The sequence below is a fragment of the Miniopterus schreibersii genome (genome assembly GCF_964146895.1).
Source record: "Miniopterus schreibersii genome assembly, chromosome: 16".
NCBI lineage: Eukaryota > Metazoa > Chordata > Mammalia > Chiroptera > Miniopteridae > Miniopterus > Miniopterus schreibersii.
Genome location: NC_138116.1, coordinates 19612311 through 19635455, shown reverse-complemented (window position 1 = coordinate 19635455; position 23145 = coordinate 19612311). Strand labels below are relative to the sequence as shown.

At 36.4% G+C, this 23145-nt stretch overlaps 1 protein-coding gene across 2 annotated transcripts in view; it reads right to left on the bottom strand.

Annotated features, from left to right (window-relative positions):
• Positions 1 to 23145, bottom strand: part of SKAP1 (src kinase associated phosphoprotein 1) — a 251070-nt gene that overhangs the window by 211233 nt on the left and 16692 nt on the right. For both annotated transcript variants that reach the window (XM_081161834.1, XM_081161835.1), the window contains exon 2: positions 13102 to 13207. In XM_081161834.1, the coding sequence (XP_081017960.1) occupies positions 13102 to 13207 (106 nt within the window). The remainder of the gene's footprint in view (positions 1 to 13101; positions 13208 to 23145) is intronic.

Below are 23145 nucleotides of genomic sequence, written 5' to 3'. Positions count from 1 at the left end.
TGGCATTAGTCACTTCTTATGAAGAAACTGAACCTCAGTAAGAGTGCTGGCCCAACAGTCACTGGGATTCAAATCTCATTCCAGAACCTAATAGCTATGTAATCTTGAGCAAGCTGATCACTTCTCTGAACGTCAGTTTTCTCATCTGTTAAGTGGGGATTATAACACACCTGTTGTAAGAATCCAATGAGGTAATGTGTGTACCGCCCTTGACAATGGGCCTGGTACATGGTATATGTGTGATGAATGTTAGCTGTGACTGTTATTAAGTTGCAGAGATAAGGCCCTCATTCTTTCTTAGGAAAAGGGTCCTCTATCACTTTCATAGTTCTCAGTGTAGTAGTTCTCTCGATTGCCTATAATCGAGGTTCAACAAACTTATTGGATACTGAATTTCCTCAGCACATGTCATCTGAATAAAAAATTAGAAGGAAACCATTGATTAGGGCTAATGTACATATCTGAATACAATCAAGTCTCTTAACCATCCAGGTAAATTTGTATTTTGAAAGAGGATGATGAACCCAAATGAATCTCTAAATGGTAAAACTCCAGGTACGTAACAAAATGAAACCAAACATTTCAGACCTTCCAGAGAAGAAATCTGTGGGCAGGGGCCCCACGCTGGCTCTGTCCATGTGTTTGCCCATTCATTTGAAAAACAAGTGTATGTCTTATGTGTCTTATATGTCTTGATCATAGGCATCGTGCCCAACATGGAGTAAACAAATAGCCAATACATTTGTTAAGAAAATTAACTGCTTCCGGTTTGTAATCCCCTCCCTGCTTTTAGTTGATTCCATTTCTCTTTATGACCAACATAAAATTCAATCATAGTGACTGATGTTTTGAGAAGGAGAAAGTGAATGGTTTTCTCAAACACTATCACTTTGGAAAACTAATCCTACAAATACAAATGTTTTACTAACATTATCTACACAGAGAGTGTAGATAATCCTTTCTAATGAAGGGTTCATTCTATGTCATTTCAGTGCAGCTCAAAGGGATAATATCTAAGAAGTAGAGGTTGTTTCCAGTCAGTGATACCTCATCTAATGAAGACCTTGAGAATAAACATCCTTTATTTAAAGAAACATATTTTAGAAAAATCATCATAAATTATTTTGACGACTGCTGTATTTCACATGGCTCAAAAATAATTTTATTCTCATGTGTATGTACATAGTATGTGTGTGTTTAAACACCTCCAAATATAGCTGTTTTGTTGCACAGAAGTGACCCAAGGTTACACTATACAATTAAAACCTAAGTCTTCTTTCCATATCTTTCTTCCCCTCAGTATCAACTCCTTTCCCATCTAGAAACCAAATCCTCTTGGCTCTTAAATCCCTGACCCTTAAAAATATTTTTTTAATTGATTGATTTGAGAGAGAGAAAGAGGAAAAGGGAGAGGGAAAGAGAGAGAGAGAGGTTTTATATACATACTTAACCATTTTTTAACTTATAGTATTTATCTTATTGTTCTATATCAATAAATCTTCTACAGCATGAATGATTAAACTATCCTTTTTTTTTTTTTTTTTAAAGTTTACCCTTTCAACAGAATGGAGGAGCAGAATAAACTTAAACAGGGCAAAACTTGAGGCAGAGAACCAGAAAAGAGAATTTTACAATGTTCTGAGAAAGGCTTTATGAAGGTTAAAGCTTAGCCAGTGGCACAGGGACCAGAAAGGAGAAGACAGATTTAGGATGAAGAATCAGTCAATAGGCTTGTTGACAGTTTGGGGAGTGAAGAGGAGTCAGGAATGACTCCCAGGACTCTGCCTTGGGAGACTGGGCCTAGGAAAAGCATATAGACTTTAGGGGTGAGCATAATATAAAATAATGAGTTCAGCTCTGGATGCTTAATAAGTTAGGATACTTCTGGCTACAAGGAACAGAAAACCTGACTGACAGGAGTTTAAACAACTAGAAGTTTATTTTATTTTTCTTCAACAGATGACCCCAGGGTTGATGCTGGGCCCCAACAATGGCATGAAGGACCTAGGCTCTTCCCATATTTCTGCCCTAACACTTTAGAGCAGAGTATTGTCTGAAGGTAGCTACTGCATTTCAACATATTGCTGTCTCCCAAGCATAAGACTGAGAGGCTATCAAAAGTCTTCTCCTTACATTTCTTGGTCAAAACTATATTTTATGTAAACCCCAGCCCAACCACCGGTAAAACCCAATGGCTTTCAGATGGCAATTCATCTCTAGACTGGTGGGGTTCCTGTATCAAGGAAGAATAGAGGATGACTGCTGGGTAGGCATTCAGCAGGGTCTGCCCCAGTTTTGTGAAGTCTGAGTTATCTGTAAGACACCCACAAGGAGCTATCCAATATGTTGTCTGGTGCCTTGGAGAGAGAACTACAGTTGAGTTGTAGAATTGGAAGTCTTCCCCGTACAGAGGAAGTTGTTGAGTCATAGACTTGCATGCATTTGCCTAAGAAGAATGTGGCGAGGAAAGAGGCAAGCCTGAGGGACAATGGTGAAGAGGGCAGGGTAGAAAAATGAGCTTAAGCAAGAGCTTTAAAAAAAGAATATAAATGCAAGAAGAAAAATCAGGAGAGACTATTATCATGGGAATTAACAGGGAGAGTTTTTTGTTTTTTGGGTTTTTTTTCAACTTTTTGAGGAAAGTGAAGCTTTTAACAGTGTCAAATGCTGCAAGAGACCAAATAAGAAGACAAAGACTGAACAGTGTCACCTAGATGTGGCAATGAGAGTTACTTGACAGAAACAGAGCCTAGATTATAGGGGACTGAAGAGTAACCACAGAAGAGGAAACCAGAAATGGCTAGTCTAGGCTTCTGTTTCAAGGAGTTTGTCTGTTAAAAAAAAAAAAAAAAGAACAGGCCATGCTCCATCTTCATCGTAATTAGACATGTCATCTGCAATCACTGTGGTGAAGTCTAAAAGAAAATTCCAACTATCTTTTGGTACTGATAGTTTATAACGTTCCAACAAAAATTTATTCCATTAAGTCTAAGAATTTAAATCTTCCTTAAACACTAAATTCCAATAGATGATGGCCATTTCTAGATTTAATCTTTTTTGTCCTCGATTCTTTGCAAAATTGAAAGTAAACTGGTAAAAGTCCTTTGAGAGAGAGAAAGAGAGAGAGAGGAGAGAGGAGAGAGATATGACAGTAACTGGAGGAAACCACAGTGTAAATGTAATGTTTTTATTAATATTGGAAGACATTTGAGCATATTTATATGATGAATGGAGAGATGTAACAGAGAAGGAAAAGCTAAATTTAAGAAAGTGGGGGCAGTGGTAATAGTGGAATAAAGATGACAACCTCAAGTTAGTGTTTCAGTCCTCAAACAGTGTGAGGAGGGACTCTGAACTCAAAAGATGACAGAAGGCCTGGCTGGCGTGGCTCAGCGGTTGAGCATCGACCTAGGATCCAGGAGATCATGGTTCAATTCCAGGTCAGGGCACATGCCTGGGTTGCAGGCTTGATCCACAGTGGGGGGCGTGCAGAAGGCAGCCGATCAATGATCAATGATCGTCTCATCATTGATCTTTCTACCTCTCTCTCTGTCCCTCTCCCTTCCTCTCTCTGAAATCAATAAAGATATATTTTTTTTAAAAAAAGAAAGATGTCAGAAGGACAGAGAATGGTAAAGCCACGTAGACAAATCTCAACAGGAGAAAGGCTTGGGACAAGATTGAATAGCAAAAGTCTAAAAGTGGCAGCAAGGAGCTTGAAGAATGCCAACGGCACTTCTGGAAAATGAACAAATTCTATTTAAGATGACTTCAAACAAAATAGTATCCTGTAGAAGAGCCATGTTTTACTTAGGCAGAGATGGAGAAAAGAGGCTGAGGACATAGTGAAGTTTGATTATAACAGGACATGGATTCTAGGACACACAGGGGGGGAAATTAGAAGAGAGGTCATCAGGAAAAATGAGAGATAATGAAGACAAGGAAGTACAAAGTGAATAGGAAGGATGATGATCAAAGCCAGAGGGCTGAGGATGCGGAACAAGAACTGCTAGAATTACTGGCACCCATACTCTAACAGAATTCCAATACCTGGTCTGTGGTCTTGTAACCTTTTATCAGAGAAATGTGAGGGAAATGTTACCATAGGAGGAGACATTTGAAGAAATGGACACCATCTTTACAAATGGCTCTGTCCCCTCTAATGTTCAGTAAAAAGAAAGCATACTGTATCTGGAAAAGAATATGTGGGGCTGGCTACAGAATAGTAAATTTCTTAATAAAAGGGGTTTCTTGTTTTAAGTTTTAGCCTAGGACCTAAAATCACATTTGTAACAGTTTTCCACCATTCACTTAACTCACATTATTAAGCTCATACCACATGCCAGCACTATGCTAGACTTTTTCTTTAATGAACATAAGACCATCCATGCCTTTGAGAAGTTTATAATCTTCAGAGATGTGTATTCAGTTCTGAGAAACTGAATTTAATATTAACGTAAAAGTGTGTGTTATAGAAGTCTTCTCAAATGTCAGTGCTCATATGAATAACGTTGTGATCTTATTAAAATGCAGATTCTGATTCAGTAGGTCTGATTCAATGAAGCCTGAGAGTCTGCCTTTCTCCCAAGTTTCCAGGTGATGTTGGTGCTGCTTATCCATGGCCATGCTTGGAGTATCAAGGAGCCAAAGACTCTAGCCCAAGATTCCTTGCTTTACCTTTTCTATTGTACTGACCTATAAAATCCTGAGAATATTTCCTCTTTTCCTTGCTAATTCTCCTATCCATTCATTTTTCTAATAAAAAAAGGGTGGAGCCCTAGCTGGCTTGGCTCAGTGGTTAGAGCAGCGGCTGGTGGACTGAAGGGTCCCAGGTTCAATTCCGGCCAAGGGCACTGACCTTAGTTGCAGGCTTGGTCTCAGGCGGGGTGCATGTGGGAGGCAACCAATTGGTGTGTCTCTCTCACATCAATGTTTCTCTCTCTCTCCTCTTCTGTGCTCTCTAAAAAGCAATTGAAAGAATATCCTTGGGTGAGGATTAAAAAATAAATAAATAAATAAATAAATAAATAAATAAATAAATAAATAAATAAATAAATAAATTTTAAAAAGGGTGGAGAAGGTAGAAAATCTCAAAAAAAGGGGGGGCACTTTTTCTTCTAAGCAACTATTAGCTACACACACTGCTTTCATGAACATGTCAAACATCTATCTCATGTGATTAAATACTTCTGTGGAACTTCTAATATTTCAAACAGGGCACCTAGCTATTCAGTAAAAGAGTAAGAGACTGGGAATAGCAATTAATTCTAGTTATGCCATATGGCAGTATAGAACACTGGCTGGAACCTGAAAACTCAATTTCACAAGAGTCTTACTTATTCTGAATTTTAATCATTATAGGATCAGCAAACATATGCCTACCAACCTGCTCCATTTACACAAAATTCTAAAGAACAATCACACTGCATGCTCAATAATGATTGGTTTTTCCCAAATGGACTTAAAATTTCTCTCCTACCAGATTCTCCAAATAAAGTAGCTGCTGACAGCTCCAGTTTAGTTTCCCTGTTAAACGAAATCTTCAAACAGTTCTTTTAATGAATAGTATCGCTTGCTTACTTTCTTACCATTTTCATCGTCAGCTCACAATTTTTGCAAAGTCTAATTTTCTCTGGTTCTGGATTCCTCAGCCCTGGGGCTGATTCAGGTGCCCGCCCTCCCGTCCCTCTGAACTCCTTCATCCCACCATATTTTCTCCATTTCACCTCTCTCCAGAATGGAGACATTATCATTTTCAACACATACTCCATCCCTGTCCTCTTAGAGTTAAGATACTTTCATCTCCTGGACATCTAATAACTTCAAGATAAGGACAGAAAAATCAGTTCTTGTTCTGTGAACTTTTGTCTCCAGTGCTTGAGAGACTATCCTAATATCCCCTGAACATGTTTTAGTGATAACATTTACTGCACTAGGGCCAAAATGATTTTCTGCCACTTTCAATTCTAGTTCAATAAAAGAATAAGAGCTTTGTTTCTAACCTCTGTCATTTTTAATACCATAAAATGATTTAAAAAATGTAAAATTGAGTTCCATTTCCTACTGGACTACCAATCTCATATTAGCTTTCCTTTTATCAAATTTATGGGAAAAGTCAGAAATTGCCTTTCCTTAAAAAAAAAAATCAAAATTTCAGGATCTCCTGGGCAGAATGTTTGAATTAAATTTCAGCTCTCAATAATTGCTGGGCTGGAAGTTTTAAAGAAGTATAAAAGTTAGCTACTTAAAGTTAGTTATGTCACAAATAACAAACTGGAGGATTATCCCTTAGTCCACGTTCACCCAAAAATAATATTATTCCTCGAAAAGTATTGTCCTAAAATAATAACAAATGTTTATTACATTTCTAAATTGAGGAAGTCTATGGTTTTCTGAAACCACAGTGAATGAAGTCTGTGGTTTCTGAACTGCAAGGTGAAACAAATAATGTTTTTTGCAATCTTATAGCATTATAAAAATTTTCAAATATGCATAAAAGGTGAAAGAGCACCCATATATGTCTACAACCTAAATTCTATGATTCACATCTTGTTATATTTGCTTTGTTACATATTTATCCATCCATTTTATTTTTATGCATTCCAAAATAAATTGCAGACATCAGTACACTCCAACTCTAAACATTCCAGAATGCATATATAATTAACTAAACTTCAATATTTATCTACAGTTCTTTTAATCCAACAATCTTTTGAAAGATGCCAATTCTTTTCTTTTTTTTTTTTTTTTTGCAACAGCTTGGCTAAGCAAACTAAGCAACCAATTGGAAGTTCTACATTCAAAATCCTAGTCTTTCATTAATTCTGTTACTTGGAGCAATTTCTTATATCTCAGTTCTCTCATTAGCAAAGGAACAAAGGCATTTGGTAGATATGGTAGGAGGTCTCGATTACCAAATTGTAGAGTGGACTTTGTGGTTATGGCAGAATTTACAAATGAGACACTCAATAATATCACTTAAGGAAATAGCTAATTGGAGATTATGTGGGTATAAAGTTTTCTGTAAATTATGATGAGAACCTCAAAAAGGCTCACAAACTTGAGGAAGCTTGAGTTTGAACATTTAATGATAATACAACTTACATAAGCCACAATGTGTCTATGATAAAATAATTTGAAGCTGGACTATTGGAGACTGAGTCACTCCAAGTGGGAATTTCATAGCAAAGCACTAACATCAAATTGGAGTTTTCTTGGCTTTACAAAGCCATGGTACTCCTGGTTCGTAAACTCCTTATTAATGACTACAGTAAGAGCTGTCACAGGAAGAGTTGTCCTTTCCTTTATGAGCTGTTTGTTCCCCTACACTAATTTTTTCTTTTCTTTCAGAAGATTGGCCCTGGAAGGGGCATTCTTTGAAGCCTAAAGAATCAAAACTACAGCAAATCACTGCTGAGAGTTTTGAAAGAAATATGAAGAAACTAAACTGGACCTGGGGCGATAGGCTGAGATCTTCCCAAATGGGTCAGCAGTTGGTCCATAAAATATTCCAGTTGCCAAGGAGGTGGTGACATCTTGTGTAAATCAAAAACTAAAACCCTAAGATATCTCATTTCCATTTTAAATGCATGGGGGTTAAACATGGATATCTAGCACTGGAAAAGTTCCTGTGGGATTGATTTTTTTCTTTCTTCTCTGAGCTCTTTGCTGAGCGTGATAAGTAGGACTGCATTTCATTACCAACCCTGCTAGCACTGCACTTCAGGGAGACTAGATGAGGCTACACAGTGGGAGAGGAGATCCGGCTTCCAAAGAAGAAATGATTCACATGGTGTGATTATAAAAACCCATTTTACACCCAACTCATTTTCAGTAGAATCATAAAATAAAATAAAATAAAATCCCAAGGAAATGAAATTTCCTGCATCATTTTCCAAATTAAAAAAAAAAAAAATCATAGTGATACCATAAAAAAATCAAATAGAGGTTTCAAGGTTTGGTTGGTCATGTTTGCATTTTTGTAACATTTGGGGGGAAAATAATTCCAAATAACATTTTGGGGGGAAACAACTTAAAAAGAAAATGTAAGATCATCGTTAGGGAAATCTTCAGTTGAATCAGCCAGTGTTACAGGAATAATGTCAGAACAAAGAGTTGGGCTCCTGATAGCTGACTCAACTCTTGCATTTCTCTCCCTTTTGCTCCAGTTTCACTGTAACACAGGAAGTGGAGACAGAAATAAGAGAAAACAAGCAAATTAGAGAAAACCACAATCAGAAGGCCCTGCTCCACAAGGTTCCCAGAGATCCACAACTAAATGAATACAGAGAGGCATTTTTTCATTGCAAGCAGAGAAAACAGTATACCACTGGGACAAAAGACTAGCTCTAGGTTAAATGAGACTGAAAATCAAGGCCATAGCAAATGGTGGTAAAATGAAGACAGTCATTTCATACAAATGATCTTTTCATAGAATGTATGAATTAAGAGCCTCCATTTATAGACAAATAAAAAAGCTTCGTGTGTTAAAAATTGGCACTGAGGATTTTCTGAGACCTTCCAAGACAAATTCACATTGACTAGATAATAGGAATGTGCCCAAGTGATAATGATAGCTATAATTCTATCAGGAGTAAAGCAAATTTCAGTGACCTAACTATATGGCTAAAGAGTAGTGCTCAGCTTATAACAGGTTAGTCCGACCTGAAGGGTGCAAGCTCAGTTATCTGCCTGTCTCCTATGTCACATTTCAAAATTCCTTTCACTCTTGATGGAACATATTCTGTTTAAAGAGCTCAGTACTGGTAATTTTTAACAAAAAATTTTGAAAGGAATACATTTATTCATCCAAACTTTTTTTTAAACCCACCTATCACATAGCATGAAAAATACGAAAATACCTTTATAAACAGAGTTACTTATATAAAATATTTATTTTATGGGATACCCAAAGGAAGAAGCTTCTGCCCACTAATACCACCACAATAACCCAGTGTAAAAGAAAAAAAAGGATCAACTTAATCTTGGAGCTGGTACCAAATTCAGGAGACCCACACAAGTGAAAGAAGAAATAAAATAATCATCATCATAAAATTGTACATTTCAAGGCTGCTTTGAAAGGACAGGAGACCTGCTCTGAAAGAACACAATAAGATGATCTTCCTTTCTAGGTTAAGCCAAGAGACCAACTGCAGTTAATATCATTATCAGTCTCACCTGTAGAGCATTTCAGACTAAAAAAGAAATAAATATAACCCCTCACTCCCAGGTAAGTATATATCCAAAAATCTTTAACACAATTGTAAATCTCAACATACACTCACTGAATAACAGAAAACTAGTACAGGAATTCAACATAAAATTCATCATTTGAGAGCCCTGAAGTGGCTGTGGGATTTTATTTTCTTTCTTGGTTTAAGAATAGGAGGAAGGGATAAGACTGAAAAAGGAAGAAATGAATTTTTAACCGTCAAGATGTGGCCAAATTATTGTGATGACTTTTGAGCCTTTTCAGAGCTCTTTAAACTGAGATGGAATATACAATTACCTCTTATTCTTTTTTTGTATGTTGGCACTGAAACTCCAGTAGAAGTAGCAAAATGAACAACAGAAAGAGATGTTATGACCAAATATCTGAACTTGGGAGTAACACAAATGTATGAGCAGCACATTACACATTAGTTCTTTTGATAAGCACACTCCGTTTTGTTTTGGACTTTTTAAGCTCAATAACCAGCACTTAGGAAAAGTAAAAGTCTCTATGTAATTAATGATAATGATGTTTTACTGTACTTATACTACTTTGAAACTTGCTCCCAAGAGTTGTGTCAGACTAACTCCTTGGCTTTCTTCCTATAACACAAAGACATATGAATAATATATTCTTAAGCTAAATCCTGTTTTAAAACTAAATCCATGTTAAGCTAAAAAGAAAAACTTAGAATTCCCAAAGAAAAATGGAATTACTTTTATAATATTTGTACTAATGTATAATGTTTCATGCAGAGCTATATACTAACCACCCACAACGAGACATGTTCAAGATACTCTTCAGCCTGTACTTTAAATGTCTTGGGTTCTGTGGGTTTTGTGCCATAACTCTGTCACATAAAGTTATTTCTTTATTTCTTTCCATTCCAATATGCTATCATCAATCTACCTGTCTCTCTTTGGAACTCCTTTAAGTTTCACAAAAGGAAACAATACTCCAAGTTTGTTTCCATTGGCTCTGGCCTTCACTTCCAACAGTGAGCATAAAGGACTAGTTGTTCCAAAATGAGCCATCGAGAGAGAATTTATCCCTACCTCAGTAATAAAAATATTCTATTTTCTTCATCCCTTCCCCCACTCTGAAAGTATTCTTGCTGTCAGATGGCTTCCCCTGAATCAAACTTAAGAAATGCTCGACTGTTTCTCCAAATGCATAAGAACGCCATCAAGCATCTGAGTGTAGATTATGTCTGCTTCATTCCAGGTGTCTCACATCTGGTGCTGATCCTGCAGTGACCACTGTAATAAAACAGGAGGAGCCTCTGCCTGGCTTTCATCCTAATCATTCTCTAAGGAGCTCAATGAAAACTTGGACTAGGAATGTGAAAGCTGTTATTTTTTAGGGAGAAGGTTTAAATGAGGAGGCAGTTTGAAGGAGAGCAATAAACATCACAGCTCAGGACATCAAATGCCACAACAGGGCTTCATTTCCTCGGAATCGCAGATTGCCATCCGCTTTTTATTTTGTCTTACATGGATAACATTATCCTTCATCGGTAACACCTTTAAGCCAAAAAACTCACATGTAGGTAGAGGTACAGATACGATTTTTTTTTGTTTGTTTTTAAGTCTGAGAGGGGAGAGAACAACTAAGCTACTTGTACTGAGAAACAAATGGGCACTTTGAGGATACTCAAACCCCTAAAATATTATTGCTTTAATCTGACTAAAGATAAAACTTTTTAAATGGCTTTCAATAATTCTTCTTATGTTACTCAGCACTTAAGTCTCAAGTTTGATGACTTCCAAATTTCTTTACACACCCAGCATTTGGAGGAGATACAACTGTCACACAACAAAAGTAAATGTGGCTGGCATTGTACAAGCTTCCAGTGCTTTCAAACCAACTGACATCAACACATATAAATGCAAAACATTGACCAGCCATAAATGGGATGATAGAGGCAATATGGCTGAAGAAGAGGATTTGGTAAAACAAGGGCTACATTAACAGGATAATGACTGAATGGGTGGACAGAAGGCAACTTCAAACAGCTTGCCAAAGGGAAGCCTCATTTTTCCATTTTCTTGTACAGTATCTATTTTCTGGCTCCTCATTTCCTCCGTGATCTGATAATTATGAAATTCTAAACAAAGTGTCATTTTTCTTGCAACAAATCAATGAACAGAAAGCTCCCATCAACAATGCAGATGTTTCCTAAAGCTCCTGCTGATTGCTTCCTGAATGTCTATCCCACAAACCACACAGTAAGTTCTTTGACAAGGAACCCTCTCTACCCCATAACAAATACAGCTTCTATGTGTGTGTGTATGCATTTAAAAAGAGAACTAAGGAGTAATATGCAACTGATAACAATGAGTCACCACAAAAATCACCTTTTGTTACTAATTTCAGATTGAAATTTAGCCCTTTCCAAATGCTGGAGTACAAATATGGGAAAGGAGAATTCCTACTCATTGTATGTTTGTCCTACAGATGCAGTAAAATTGTCTTGCATTCCTTTGTTTTACAGATTTACAGCAATAGCACCCCCATATACACAATTACATTTTGGGCAAAATATATTTTAATACATTTTAAAATAATTCCACCCCAACAGAAAAAGAAAAATTTTTTTAAAGAAAATAATTCTACCTTTATTCTTCCTGCTATCTTTATAATACACAGGTCAACTTTGTATTATTAAAAAATAAAAAATTCTGTGAGTTACTAACTAAGCTTTCAGGTTCATAACTAAACCTGAGCTTATCTACTAATAAAGGAATAGTATGGGGGAGTTTGTTTTAAACACTCTTCCAGCCTACCAAATATTATAGATATTTTCACTTTTGCAAAAAACTCCCATCTTCTGCATTGTGTTTGTTTCAATTATTCAGGGCAACCCAGGCTGATAATTACACAGTCCCCAGTTGCTGAGTAAAAGTGATGCTTAATTAGCCAGCAGGAAAGATCGATTAAGATCCAGCAGGGCATCTTGTGAGGTTCTCTCACATTCCTGGAGGGAGCAGATTCTGGCTGTGCCCTTTGAAAGGATAAAACTCTCTGCTTCTAAGGAGTTTCAATGAGGTTTCTAAAGTAGATGCTAAGATCGGTCAGCCACACAAATTAAGTCCCAATTATAACCCTGCAGATGCTCTCCCTTTTCTAAGAGTATTCAGATCAAACATTCTGAATCACACTGCCACCAGGTTGGAAAAGGCTTAAAGTAATGCTCACTTATCCCCAACTCTCTTCCAGTTACCACATTTTAAGTAAGAGGTGGGTGAGAAGCATATTGTAAAGAAAAGTTTTTATTTCTTCCTCCCCCATGCAGGTGTATGCATCTGTCAGATGCCTTTTAGAATGTGAGCATGATATGCCAACCCAGTCTGAGACTAAAACATTTCAATACGGTCAAAGAATCAACTAGATAAGTCTGTTTTACGTTTTGTATTAGGGAAAGAGACGTAGAAGTAAGATTAGGACCAAAAATCATAACAAAAATTATCTCACACTGCCTAACATTTTCCCTTTAGTAACTTGGACAAACACAGATGTTTAGCTTTTCACACACTTTGCAAAAATGTTCAATAAATACCAACATAGTCCAAAGCTAAAAGAAGAATAATTATCTTAAGATACATAATTATAAAAATATTTCTATTTTGGTAAACTACACCTGCCTACTTCCAGTTCAATTCAGTAAATATTTATTAAACCTCATTGAAATGGCTAACTTATCTTGCATTTAAATAAACAAATAAATGCATACACACACACAAAAATAATACTCATTAAGCCTCTACCAAGTATAAAGAACTATGATAGGTATGTCTTACCTTGTTAATTTATACACTACTAATGTAGATTTTACTGATATAAACTGTTTTAAACCTTATGAAAAGGATAATGGAACCATTTGTACAAACCTAGTTTTGATTTGCTGAAAGCCCCGAAGAATGTGGTCTCTGTGGTCCCTTGCAACATCACTGAGGTTCTCATTCCTCAAATCTTCTGCCAGAAACTCCTCAGCATCTAAAAGAAAAGGGGAGGTGATCAACAGAAAATAAGTACTAAGGGAAAAAGAGGAAAATCTGAAGAGTTAAGAAATGGACAATATTTTCTCTTTAAGAACTTTAAAGTTGCAAAACAATGTGAATGCACTTAATGCCACAGACCTGTACACTTAATAATGGTTAAAATGGTAATTTTTGTTATGTATAGTTTACCAGAACAAATAAATAAATAAAACTTTATATATACCTATAAGTGACACCTTTTAATAATCCAAGACATCACTATAAATTCGGAAAGTTAATGCATATATTAACAACATGAAAAAACTATTTTCTAAACTAATTTAAAGGAATATTCAAGTAGTAATTATCACTGATGGCAGAAGATGGACTGTCATTTTCATAAACATAAATATTATAACAATTCATGGAATGTCACAGACCAATAGAAGCTAGAAAGAAATACCAATAAATAGAGCTGAAATAAAAAACAGAGCTGAACTGCAAAATCAAGAACAAAAAGGGCAGGTATTTGAAGAAGAAAAATTAATTAGCAGGCACATCATCAATGAAAATGACAATGCAACCAAGTGAAGGAACCCACATGGAAAAGAAAAATGTGTCCAAGAGAAGGAAACTGCAATTAAAGTGAGCATACATTATAAAATGGAGACATAGTAGAAATATATAATAAGAAATAAGTTATGTTATGTTGAAAGAAATTGGGGGGGCACCTATAAATTTTTAAAGACAAAATACATTGATAATTATTACAATTGTAAGAAATACTAGCTACACACTTTATTATGCATAAAAGGGTTATCATACCTAAGAAAGCATATAAATAATATATTACAAATTTCCACCTCCAAAAATAGTACCTATAATATGAAACTGTATCATATATACTAACAAAATAATGTTAGAATTTATACAGTTGGGTTATATACAAACACCCTTAAAAATCTGTTTTACATTCACACTATTCAACATCACCAAACAAAAAAATCCTAGGTAGCTACCACCAACATTTTTATGAGGTATAAAGTTCTGAAAATTAAAATTTTCACAGAAGACCACTATCAACTTCTATACCCTGCATCATATCTATTGTATATGTTATTTAGTGGGTTCCTCCAAGGTCCTATGAAGGCTAAAGAATGAGGATATGGGAAGTTGAATTAAAAGGTAAAAATAAGTGGTATCCAAAATTCAATTAATGTAACACACTATATAAATAGAATAAAGAACAAAGACCACATGCGCATCTCAACAGACACAGAAAAAAACATTTGAAAAAATTCAACTGCTCTTCATGATAAAAATCATTCAACAAACTAGGAATAGAAGAAAATTTTCTCAGCCTGATAAAGAGCATCTACAAAAACCCCATAGCTAGCATCATACTTAATAGTAAAAGACTGAATACTTTCTCCCTGTTCCTAAGGTCAGGAACAAGACAAGAATGTCTGCTCTCATCATTTATACTCAACATTGTACTGGTGCTAGCCAGGGCAATTATACAAGAAAATGAAATTAAAAGAGTCCAGATTATATAAGAAGAAGTAAAACTATCTCTACTTTCAGATTATATGATCTTGTATATATGGAATACCCTATGAAATCCACTAAAAAAAATAAATTAGAACTAATAAATGAGTTCAGTAAGTTTGCAGGATACAAAATTAATATACAAAAATAAATTGAATTTCTATATAGTTGCAATGAACAAACTGAAAATGAAATTAGGAAAATTCCATTTAAAATAGCATAAAACAGAATTAAATGTATAGGATTAAATTCAACAAAAGAAGTGTAAAACTTAAACTCTGAAAACTATAAAATGTTGTTGAAATACATTAAAGACCTAACTGGAAGGACATCCCATGTACATAGATGAAAAGACTTACCATTATTGAGATGGCAATATTTCCCAAATTGATCTAAATTGATCAATGAAATCCCTATCAAAAACAATTTTGAAAAAGAAGAACAAATTTGGAGGATTCACATTTTCTGATTTCAAGACTTACTAAAGAGCTACAGTAATCAAGACAATATAGGACTGGCATAAAGATAGACATACAGGTCAAAAGAATAGAATTGAGAATTCAGAAATAAACCCTCACATTTAAAGTCATTTATTGAAACAAGATGGCGGCGCAGGTAACAGCTGTACCCAGCGCCTCCCACAATCATATCAAAATTACAACTAAAATACAGAACAACCATCACTTGGAACCTCCTGAAATCTGGCTGAACAGAAGTCCTACAAGGAGGGAACTGAAGGAGCATCGAGACCAGTAGGAGGGGCGGAGACTCAGGCGGATCAGGGCTGGATCCCGGCTGGGTCACAGAGACGCGGGCGCAAACCTGGTGCCGCGGTTTAAACCCGGGAGGGATATCTCGGCAGTGGAGGTTTCCCGGAGGAGTAAGGGGTAACAGCCCCACAGCAGGCCACGAGCCCAGGGATCCAGGTCTGGGAAAAGATGTCCCCACAACTTTGGGCTGTGAAAACCAGTGGGGACTGTCTCTGAGGGTCGTGGGGCTGCGGGAGCCCCAGACTTTCCTCTTAAAGGGCCCGCACACGGAAACACTCAGATGCGCTCCCTCTGAGCCCCAGCGCCAGGCAGCAGCTTGAAAGGAACCTGGGACATTTGGGGAGGAACTAACCTGCCTGAAGTTGGGGTGAGAGGTGGAGGGGCAGCTTTCTCCCAGGCAGAAGAGCTGGCAGAGGCCATTGTTCCTTTGGCCAGTGCTCCCCTCACACAGCTGGCAAGCAGGCGCCATATTTGAATCACCAGCACCTGACCCACACCTTTGGCCCCGCCCCAGTGATCCCCGGAGGCCCCGCCCCTCCCTACTGCAAGCTCATCCAAGCCATTTCCAGTGGCTTTTCTGTGCAAGTGGCCTCTCCAGCCTCAAGCTTAGCACTTTCCTAAAATCTCTCAAACAAGTAGCAGAGTGTCCCATATGTCTCGAAAAGTGGCCCAGGCCTGGCACTAGCGGCAGCCTGCATTGATTCATAGCTTGGCCTCTCCCGGACAACACCAAGCCCAGAACAAGTAGCAGCCAACTACAGTTTGCTGTGTAGCTCATGTTGGGTGGCCCTGGGCAAGGCACTGGTAGAGGCTCACTTTGCACCTCCCAGGAGGCCCCAGAGACAGTGCACCTGGTGGTCAGACTCGACCACCCTGGATTACAACCCTACCACATCCACGAGTGACACACTCAAGGGGGACCCTTGGTGACCACCAAAGCTCCACCGAAGTAAATCCTGCTCCATAGGGGTGTCTCCAGCACAGCAGCTCTTTGGCTGTAGTTGCAGCTGGTCCTCACAGCTGATTGGCCTGGGGGTCAGTCCCTCCCAGGGACGCCAACAGCAACCAAGGTTCAACTACAACAGGACAATGCACACAGCCCACACAGGGGAGCACCTAAAAGGCCCAGCTCAGGTGACTGGGGAGGCTGAACCACTGGACCCTACAGGACACCTACTACACAAAGCCACTCTACAAATTCCAGGAGACATAGCAGCTGTACCTAATACATAGAAACAAACACCTGGAAGCAGCCAAAATGCGGAGGCAAAGAAACATGTCACAAAGGAAAGAACAGGAACTAAATGAAATAGATCCAAGCAAGCTAATAGATAGAGAGTTCAGAATTTTGGTTATAAAGATGTTTAAGCAGATGGTTAGGGAAATAACTGAGAAAATCGATAACATAATAAAGTACCAATTTGAAATGAAGGCTACAGGAACTGAAATGAAGAATAATTTACAGGGAATCAACAGTAGCATAGAGGACGCTGAGAATCAAATCAGCAATTTGGAACACAAGGAAACAAAAAACACCCAACCAGAAGAGCAAAAAGAAAAAAGAATCCAAAAATATGAAAATAGTATAAGGAGCCTCTGGGACAACTTCAAGAGGCCCAACATTTGTATTATTGAGATGCCAGAAGAGGCAGAAAGAGACCAAGGAATTGAAAACCTGTTTGAAAAAATAATTACAGAAAACTTCCCCTACCTGGGGAAAGAAATAGACTTTCAAGTCCAGGAAGCACAGAGGGTCCCAAAGAAGAGGAACCCAAAGAGCCCACAGCAAGACACATCATAATTAAAAATGCCAAAGGTTAAAGACAAAGAGAGAATCTTAAAAGCAGCAAGAGAAAAGCAATTAGTTATCTACAAGGGAGCACCCATACGACTGTCAGCTGATTTCTCAACAGAAACTTTGCAGGCCAGAAGGGAGTGGCAAGAAATATTCAAAGTGATGAAAAACATGGAACTACAACCAAGATTGCTCTACCCAGCAAAGCTATCATTTAGAATTGAAGGTCAGATAAAGAGCTTCACAGATAAGAAAAAGCTAAAGGAGTTCATCACCACCAGACCAGCACTACAGAAAATGTTGAAGGGTCTTCTTTAAGAAGAAGCTAATGAACAAAAGAATCTCATGAACTAAACAGATCCAGAGACATTGACACATGCAACAGACTATCATATTTCAGAGGAAAGAGGGAAGGGGGGTGGAGGGTGGGAAGAGATTAACCAAAGAAGTTATATGCATATATGCATAACCCATGGACACAGTCAATAACAGGGTGAAAGCCTGGGGAAGGGGTAGGAGCGAAGTGGAGGGGGTCAGTTGCGGGGGAAAATGGTATACCTGTAATACTCTCAACAATAAAGATAAATTTAAAAAGTTAAAAAAAAAAGGTTAGTTCATTAAGCACTGGATTACAAAGAAACATCAATAATTTCTTAAAAACTCCAAATTAGAAAGAACTTACTTTATGACCACAATGAAATAAAACCAGAGCTGAATACTAAAAAGAGTAAATAAATCCCTCCACACTCAGACGTTAAAAACACACCCCTGCTAATGGCCGGGTGGCTCAGTTGGTTGGAGCATCGTCACATACACCCGAAAGGTTGTGGTTTCAATTCCCAGTCAGGGCACATACCAGTTTCGGGTTCGGTCCCTGGCCAGGGAGCATGTGGAAGGCAACCAATTGTTATTTCTCTCACATGAGTTTCTCTCTCTCTCTCTCAAATCAATAAAAAACCACATATCTTCAGGTGAAAATTTAAAAAAATAATAATTACTTAAACACACACACATTCCTTCCTATATTGTGGGTCAAAGAGGGAAACTCAAAAGTATAATTACCACCTATTGAGAAAAGAGCCCATATAAAATATTATATGAACAGCATTGTACAGTGTCAAATTCACAGACTTAAATTTTTCTGGTATTAAATAAAAAAAAGAATGAAAAAAAATTCAATAAGCACCAAACTCAAGTAATCAGAAAAGAGCAATAAAACAAGCCTACGGAATACAGGAGGAAGGAAACAATAAAGATAAAGGCAGAATTAATAAAACAAAACAGTGGTTGTCTAACAGTGTTCTCTGGAGTCATAAGCTGATAAGGAAGAAAAGGACTGGGGGGAGGTCAAGTGAGTGGTACTCTGAGAAACTCCCTCCCTTCCCTTGCCCTTACTTTAATCACAAGCACTTGGCTTTTGTCTATTTATACACTGAAATTTCACATAAGATTTTAATTCTGAAAAGGGTTCCATTGCACAACTTAGTGGTTTAAAACCACTGAACTTAAAAATAATGGAAAAAAATTATAAATGCTAAATAAATGTAAGAGCTGGGATTTTTCAGAGGTGGGGGAAATCCAATAAATTGACAAACCATTAGCAAATGTAATAAAGGAAAAATGAAAGCACAGAAAAGAGGCAAAAGAAAGGACAATACAGAAAATTTTAAAAGAATGAAATATTCCATAACAGATCTCAAGTTATTTTAATTTTCTTATTTGTGCTTCTATGTACATTTTGAGTTTTATGACAGTGGGTATCATTTTTCCCCTTAAAAAGTTACTTTCAAAAATAAAGTGTTATAAAAAAAAAAAAAAAGCCATGCAAATAAATTTGAAAATCTCAAGGAAAGAGTTTCTGAGAAAAAAAAATAATAAATTTCTAAAACTGAATTGAGAAATGGAAAACCAGAATCCTGAATAGGCTAATAATAACCAGGGGAAAAGAAGAAAATGTTACCAAGCTGTTAAAAATTTCAGATTCATATAGCTTTATAGATGTCTTTCATACTATATAAACTATCCCAGAGCACAGAAGAAAAGAAAAAGCTTCTCAATCATTTGGAAAATGTAGCATAACTCTGGTTCTAAAAGAACACAAAAAGGAATAAGCTTAAAGTTAATATAGATAAAAAATCCTAAATAAAGTACTAGTAGGTCAACCTAACAATATATTAAAATAATGATATAAAGTTTATGTTAGGAATATAAAGATGTTTTAACGTTGATTCAATATATTTATTTAATAGGTTAAAAGAGAAATTTATACAAGCTTCTTAATAAATGGCAAAAACCTCATCTGATGATATTTATTATCTATTTATGATAAAACTGTATAAATAGACATAAAGGAATAGCATCCTAACCTAAAGAGGAGAATATATATATATATATATATATATATATATATATATATATATATATATATCATAAACCAGCATCATATTTATGGCTTAAAAAATTAAAGTCATTATCATTAAAGAACATGATCAGTTTGCTGATACCCCCACTATCAATTAACACTGTTCTGGAGGTTCCAGACAAAAAGAAGCCTAAAAAGGAAAAAAATTGTCATTATGTACAGATATTATAACCAAATATAATAGCTTAAAACTATGAACTTGAAAAACTTTTAGAAATTGTAAGAGTTCAGTAGGGTAGCCAGAAAATGAATATTTTCAAAAATCAATAGCTTTCTGGGTAATAGTAGAATAGCCTCTATTGGACTAATATTCCCACAGTTAAGAATTATCAACTCAGGACAAAATATAAAAACACACAACTAGTTTAAGGCATAAAACAGTAACCAAGAACAGGCAGAAATTAGAATAGATTTGATCCTTGAAAGAAAGGAACTGGGTGAGACTTGTGTTTATACAGCTTTTCACCTAAGTGTACTCCCAGTCCATGTGGTATAGAGTAGCTGGGGAGTACCCTTAGGTAAGAAGCTTGTGGAATGTGGGATGACATCAAATGCCATACCTTATATACTATATTTGGAGTCAGAGAAGGAAAGCAAAAAGAGAATAGGACAGAAGACATTCGAGAAGAAATAACAGCTAAAGTCTGATAAAAACAAACAAACATCAATTACATCAATTTACAGATCCAAGAAGCTCAGTGGACGTTAGGTAGGATAAATAAAAACCAAAGATAAAGAGAAAAATTTCAAAGAAGCCAGAGGAAATGACCTATTACATATAGGAGAATAATGATAGGAATGAGAGTTGACTTTTCATAAAAAATAATGGGGGCTAGAAGATACTGGAACGACATATTTAAAGTGCTAAAAGGAAAAAAAGTCCAATGAGAGCTAAAGTGATTTAAAAAATGACATATCTACAATTATAGTTGGGGATTTCACCATCCTCCCTCAGAAACTAATAGACCACTAGACAAATAATCATTAAGGAGACAGAGGACCTAAACAACACTATCAACCACTTTGACCTAATTCACGTCGATAGAATGATACATCCAACATATTTTTTAAGTGCATGTGGAACGTTCACCAAGATATGCCTTAGTCTAGACCATAAAATAAGTCTTAATAAATGCCAAAAGTTTAAAGCCTTTCAGAGTATGTCCCCCGACAACGAAAGAATTGTTAGAAATCAATAATAAGGAGATATCTAAAAAGCCTCAACAATTTGACATAACATAAATCAAAGAAGAAATTCAGTCTGTTCATTTTTGAACAAACTAAACATTTCAAATTGAATGATTATAAAGCATACCCAAATTTGTAAGATTTGTGGATTTCCATGCTTAAGGGAAATGTGTAGTTTTAAATGCTCATGTTAGAGAAGTAAGGTTTAAAATCGATGATCTAAGTTTTCACCTTAAGAAACTAGAAAAAGAAAATCAAATTAAACCCCAAGTAGGAAAAAGAAAATAATAAAGATAAGAGCAAAAATCGATTAAATAGAAAGCAGAAAAAATATTGGTTGGTTCTTTTAAAAGACCAATAAATTTGATAAACTTCTAACAGGTTTATCAAGATTCATGAAAGGAAAAAATAGAAAACACAAGTTACCAATATCAGGAATGAAGAAGGGACATTATGAAAAATCTCACAGAAGTTAAAAGAATAATAAAAGAATAGTATCAACATCTTTTTGCCAATAAATTTGATACCTTAGATTAAACCGATAAATCCCTTGAAAAGCACAACTTAACAAAATAGACACAAAATAAAATACAAAATACAAATAGTCCTATATCTATAAAAGAAATTGAATGCATAGTTTTAAAAACCTTTCTAGAAAGAAAAGTCAGGCCCCAATGATTTCACAAGTGAATTCTATCAGACATTTAAGGTAGAAATAACAGCAATCTTATACAAACTCTCTCAGAAAATAGAATAGGGTGAACACTTTTCAATTTATTTTATGAGGCCAGTATAACCCTGATATTGAAACTTTATAAAGATATTAAGGGAAGAAAATTTACAGACCAGTATATACTACATTTGCCCTTCATTTTAAAGGTGATGCTATTCACAGTCAATGTGATCCAAAGGTACCTGAGCAGTCCAACTCACAACACACTACTCACCACTGAACAGGGAAGAGACTTTGAAAGGTCCCTCAATACATCACCTCCCTTATTTAACCAAGCTCACCACTCTATCTGATGGGCTTTCTATTAAGTGACCAACCTTTTTAAAACAATTTTTTTTTCTAATATAAACAGCATGTCACACCACATCAGGAGACCTTGGGCTACCTATGAGGTAGATACTACTATCCCATTTTCTGGATGAGAAAACTAAAATTAAGAGACTTGCTCCCAGCTTGTACATCTAGTAAGTGATACAGCCAAGATGTGGACCCAGGTGGTCTTGCTCTAGAGCCTGAGCTCTTAATCACTACTCTGCACTACTCCTCCCAGTATATTAATGTAGCAAACATAAGTACAGGTAATAAATTATAGTACAAATGTATTTGAATACAGTACTATATAACCATTAGAGTATTTAGAGAGAGAGGGAAAAGGAAGAAAATATATTTCTCAGACTTTAAAAAACAAACACAAACATATTATACCTTTTCTTCTCATTAAAAAAAAAAGGGGGGGGCCAGCTGGCATGGCTCAGCAGTTGAGCATCAACCTAGGATCCAGGAGATCTCCGTTCAATTCCCGGTCAGGGCACATGCCTGGGTTGTGGGCTCAATCCCCGGTAGGGGGAGTGTGGGAGGAAGCTGATCAATGACTCTCTCATCATTGATGTTTCTATCTATCTCTTTCTCCCTTCCTCTCTTTGAAATCAATAAAGATATAATTAAAAGAAAAAAAGGTATCACTGCTCATTGTAGAAAATTTGGAAAATAAACTGATATAAGGAAGAAAATTACTATCACAATCCCACCACTCTTTCAGTTTTTATTCTCTGCTAACATGATGTTTTATCTTCATTTACAAAAATTAGATACTAAATGTTCTGAGGTTTTCCACTGAATATTGGTTATATCATAGATCCGTATAATGAAATATATAGCCATTTAAAAATAATGTTCATGAAGAAAATGTAAGGAATTTAAAATTCTCACAGTATATATTTAATACAATACTAAAGAAGGAGAAGAGGGGCAGCAGGAGGAGGAGAAACAAAGTTGGAGAACTCAACTTCAAGATTTAGTAGCCGTGGCTGGTGTGGCCCACTTGGTTGGAGCATCATCCCGAAAGGTTGCAGGTTTGATTCCTGGTCAGGGCATGTACCTGGGTTGTGGGTTCAGTCTCTGGTTGGGGCTTGTGTGGAGGGCAACCAATCAGTGTTCTCTCTCACACCAACGTTTCTCTCTTTCTGTCTCTCCCTTCCCCTCTCTCTAAAATCAATAA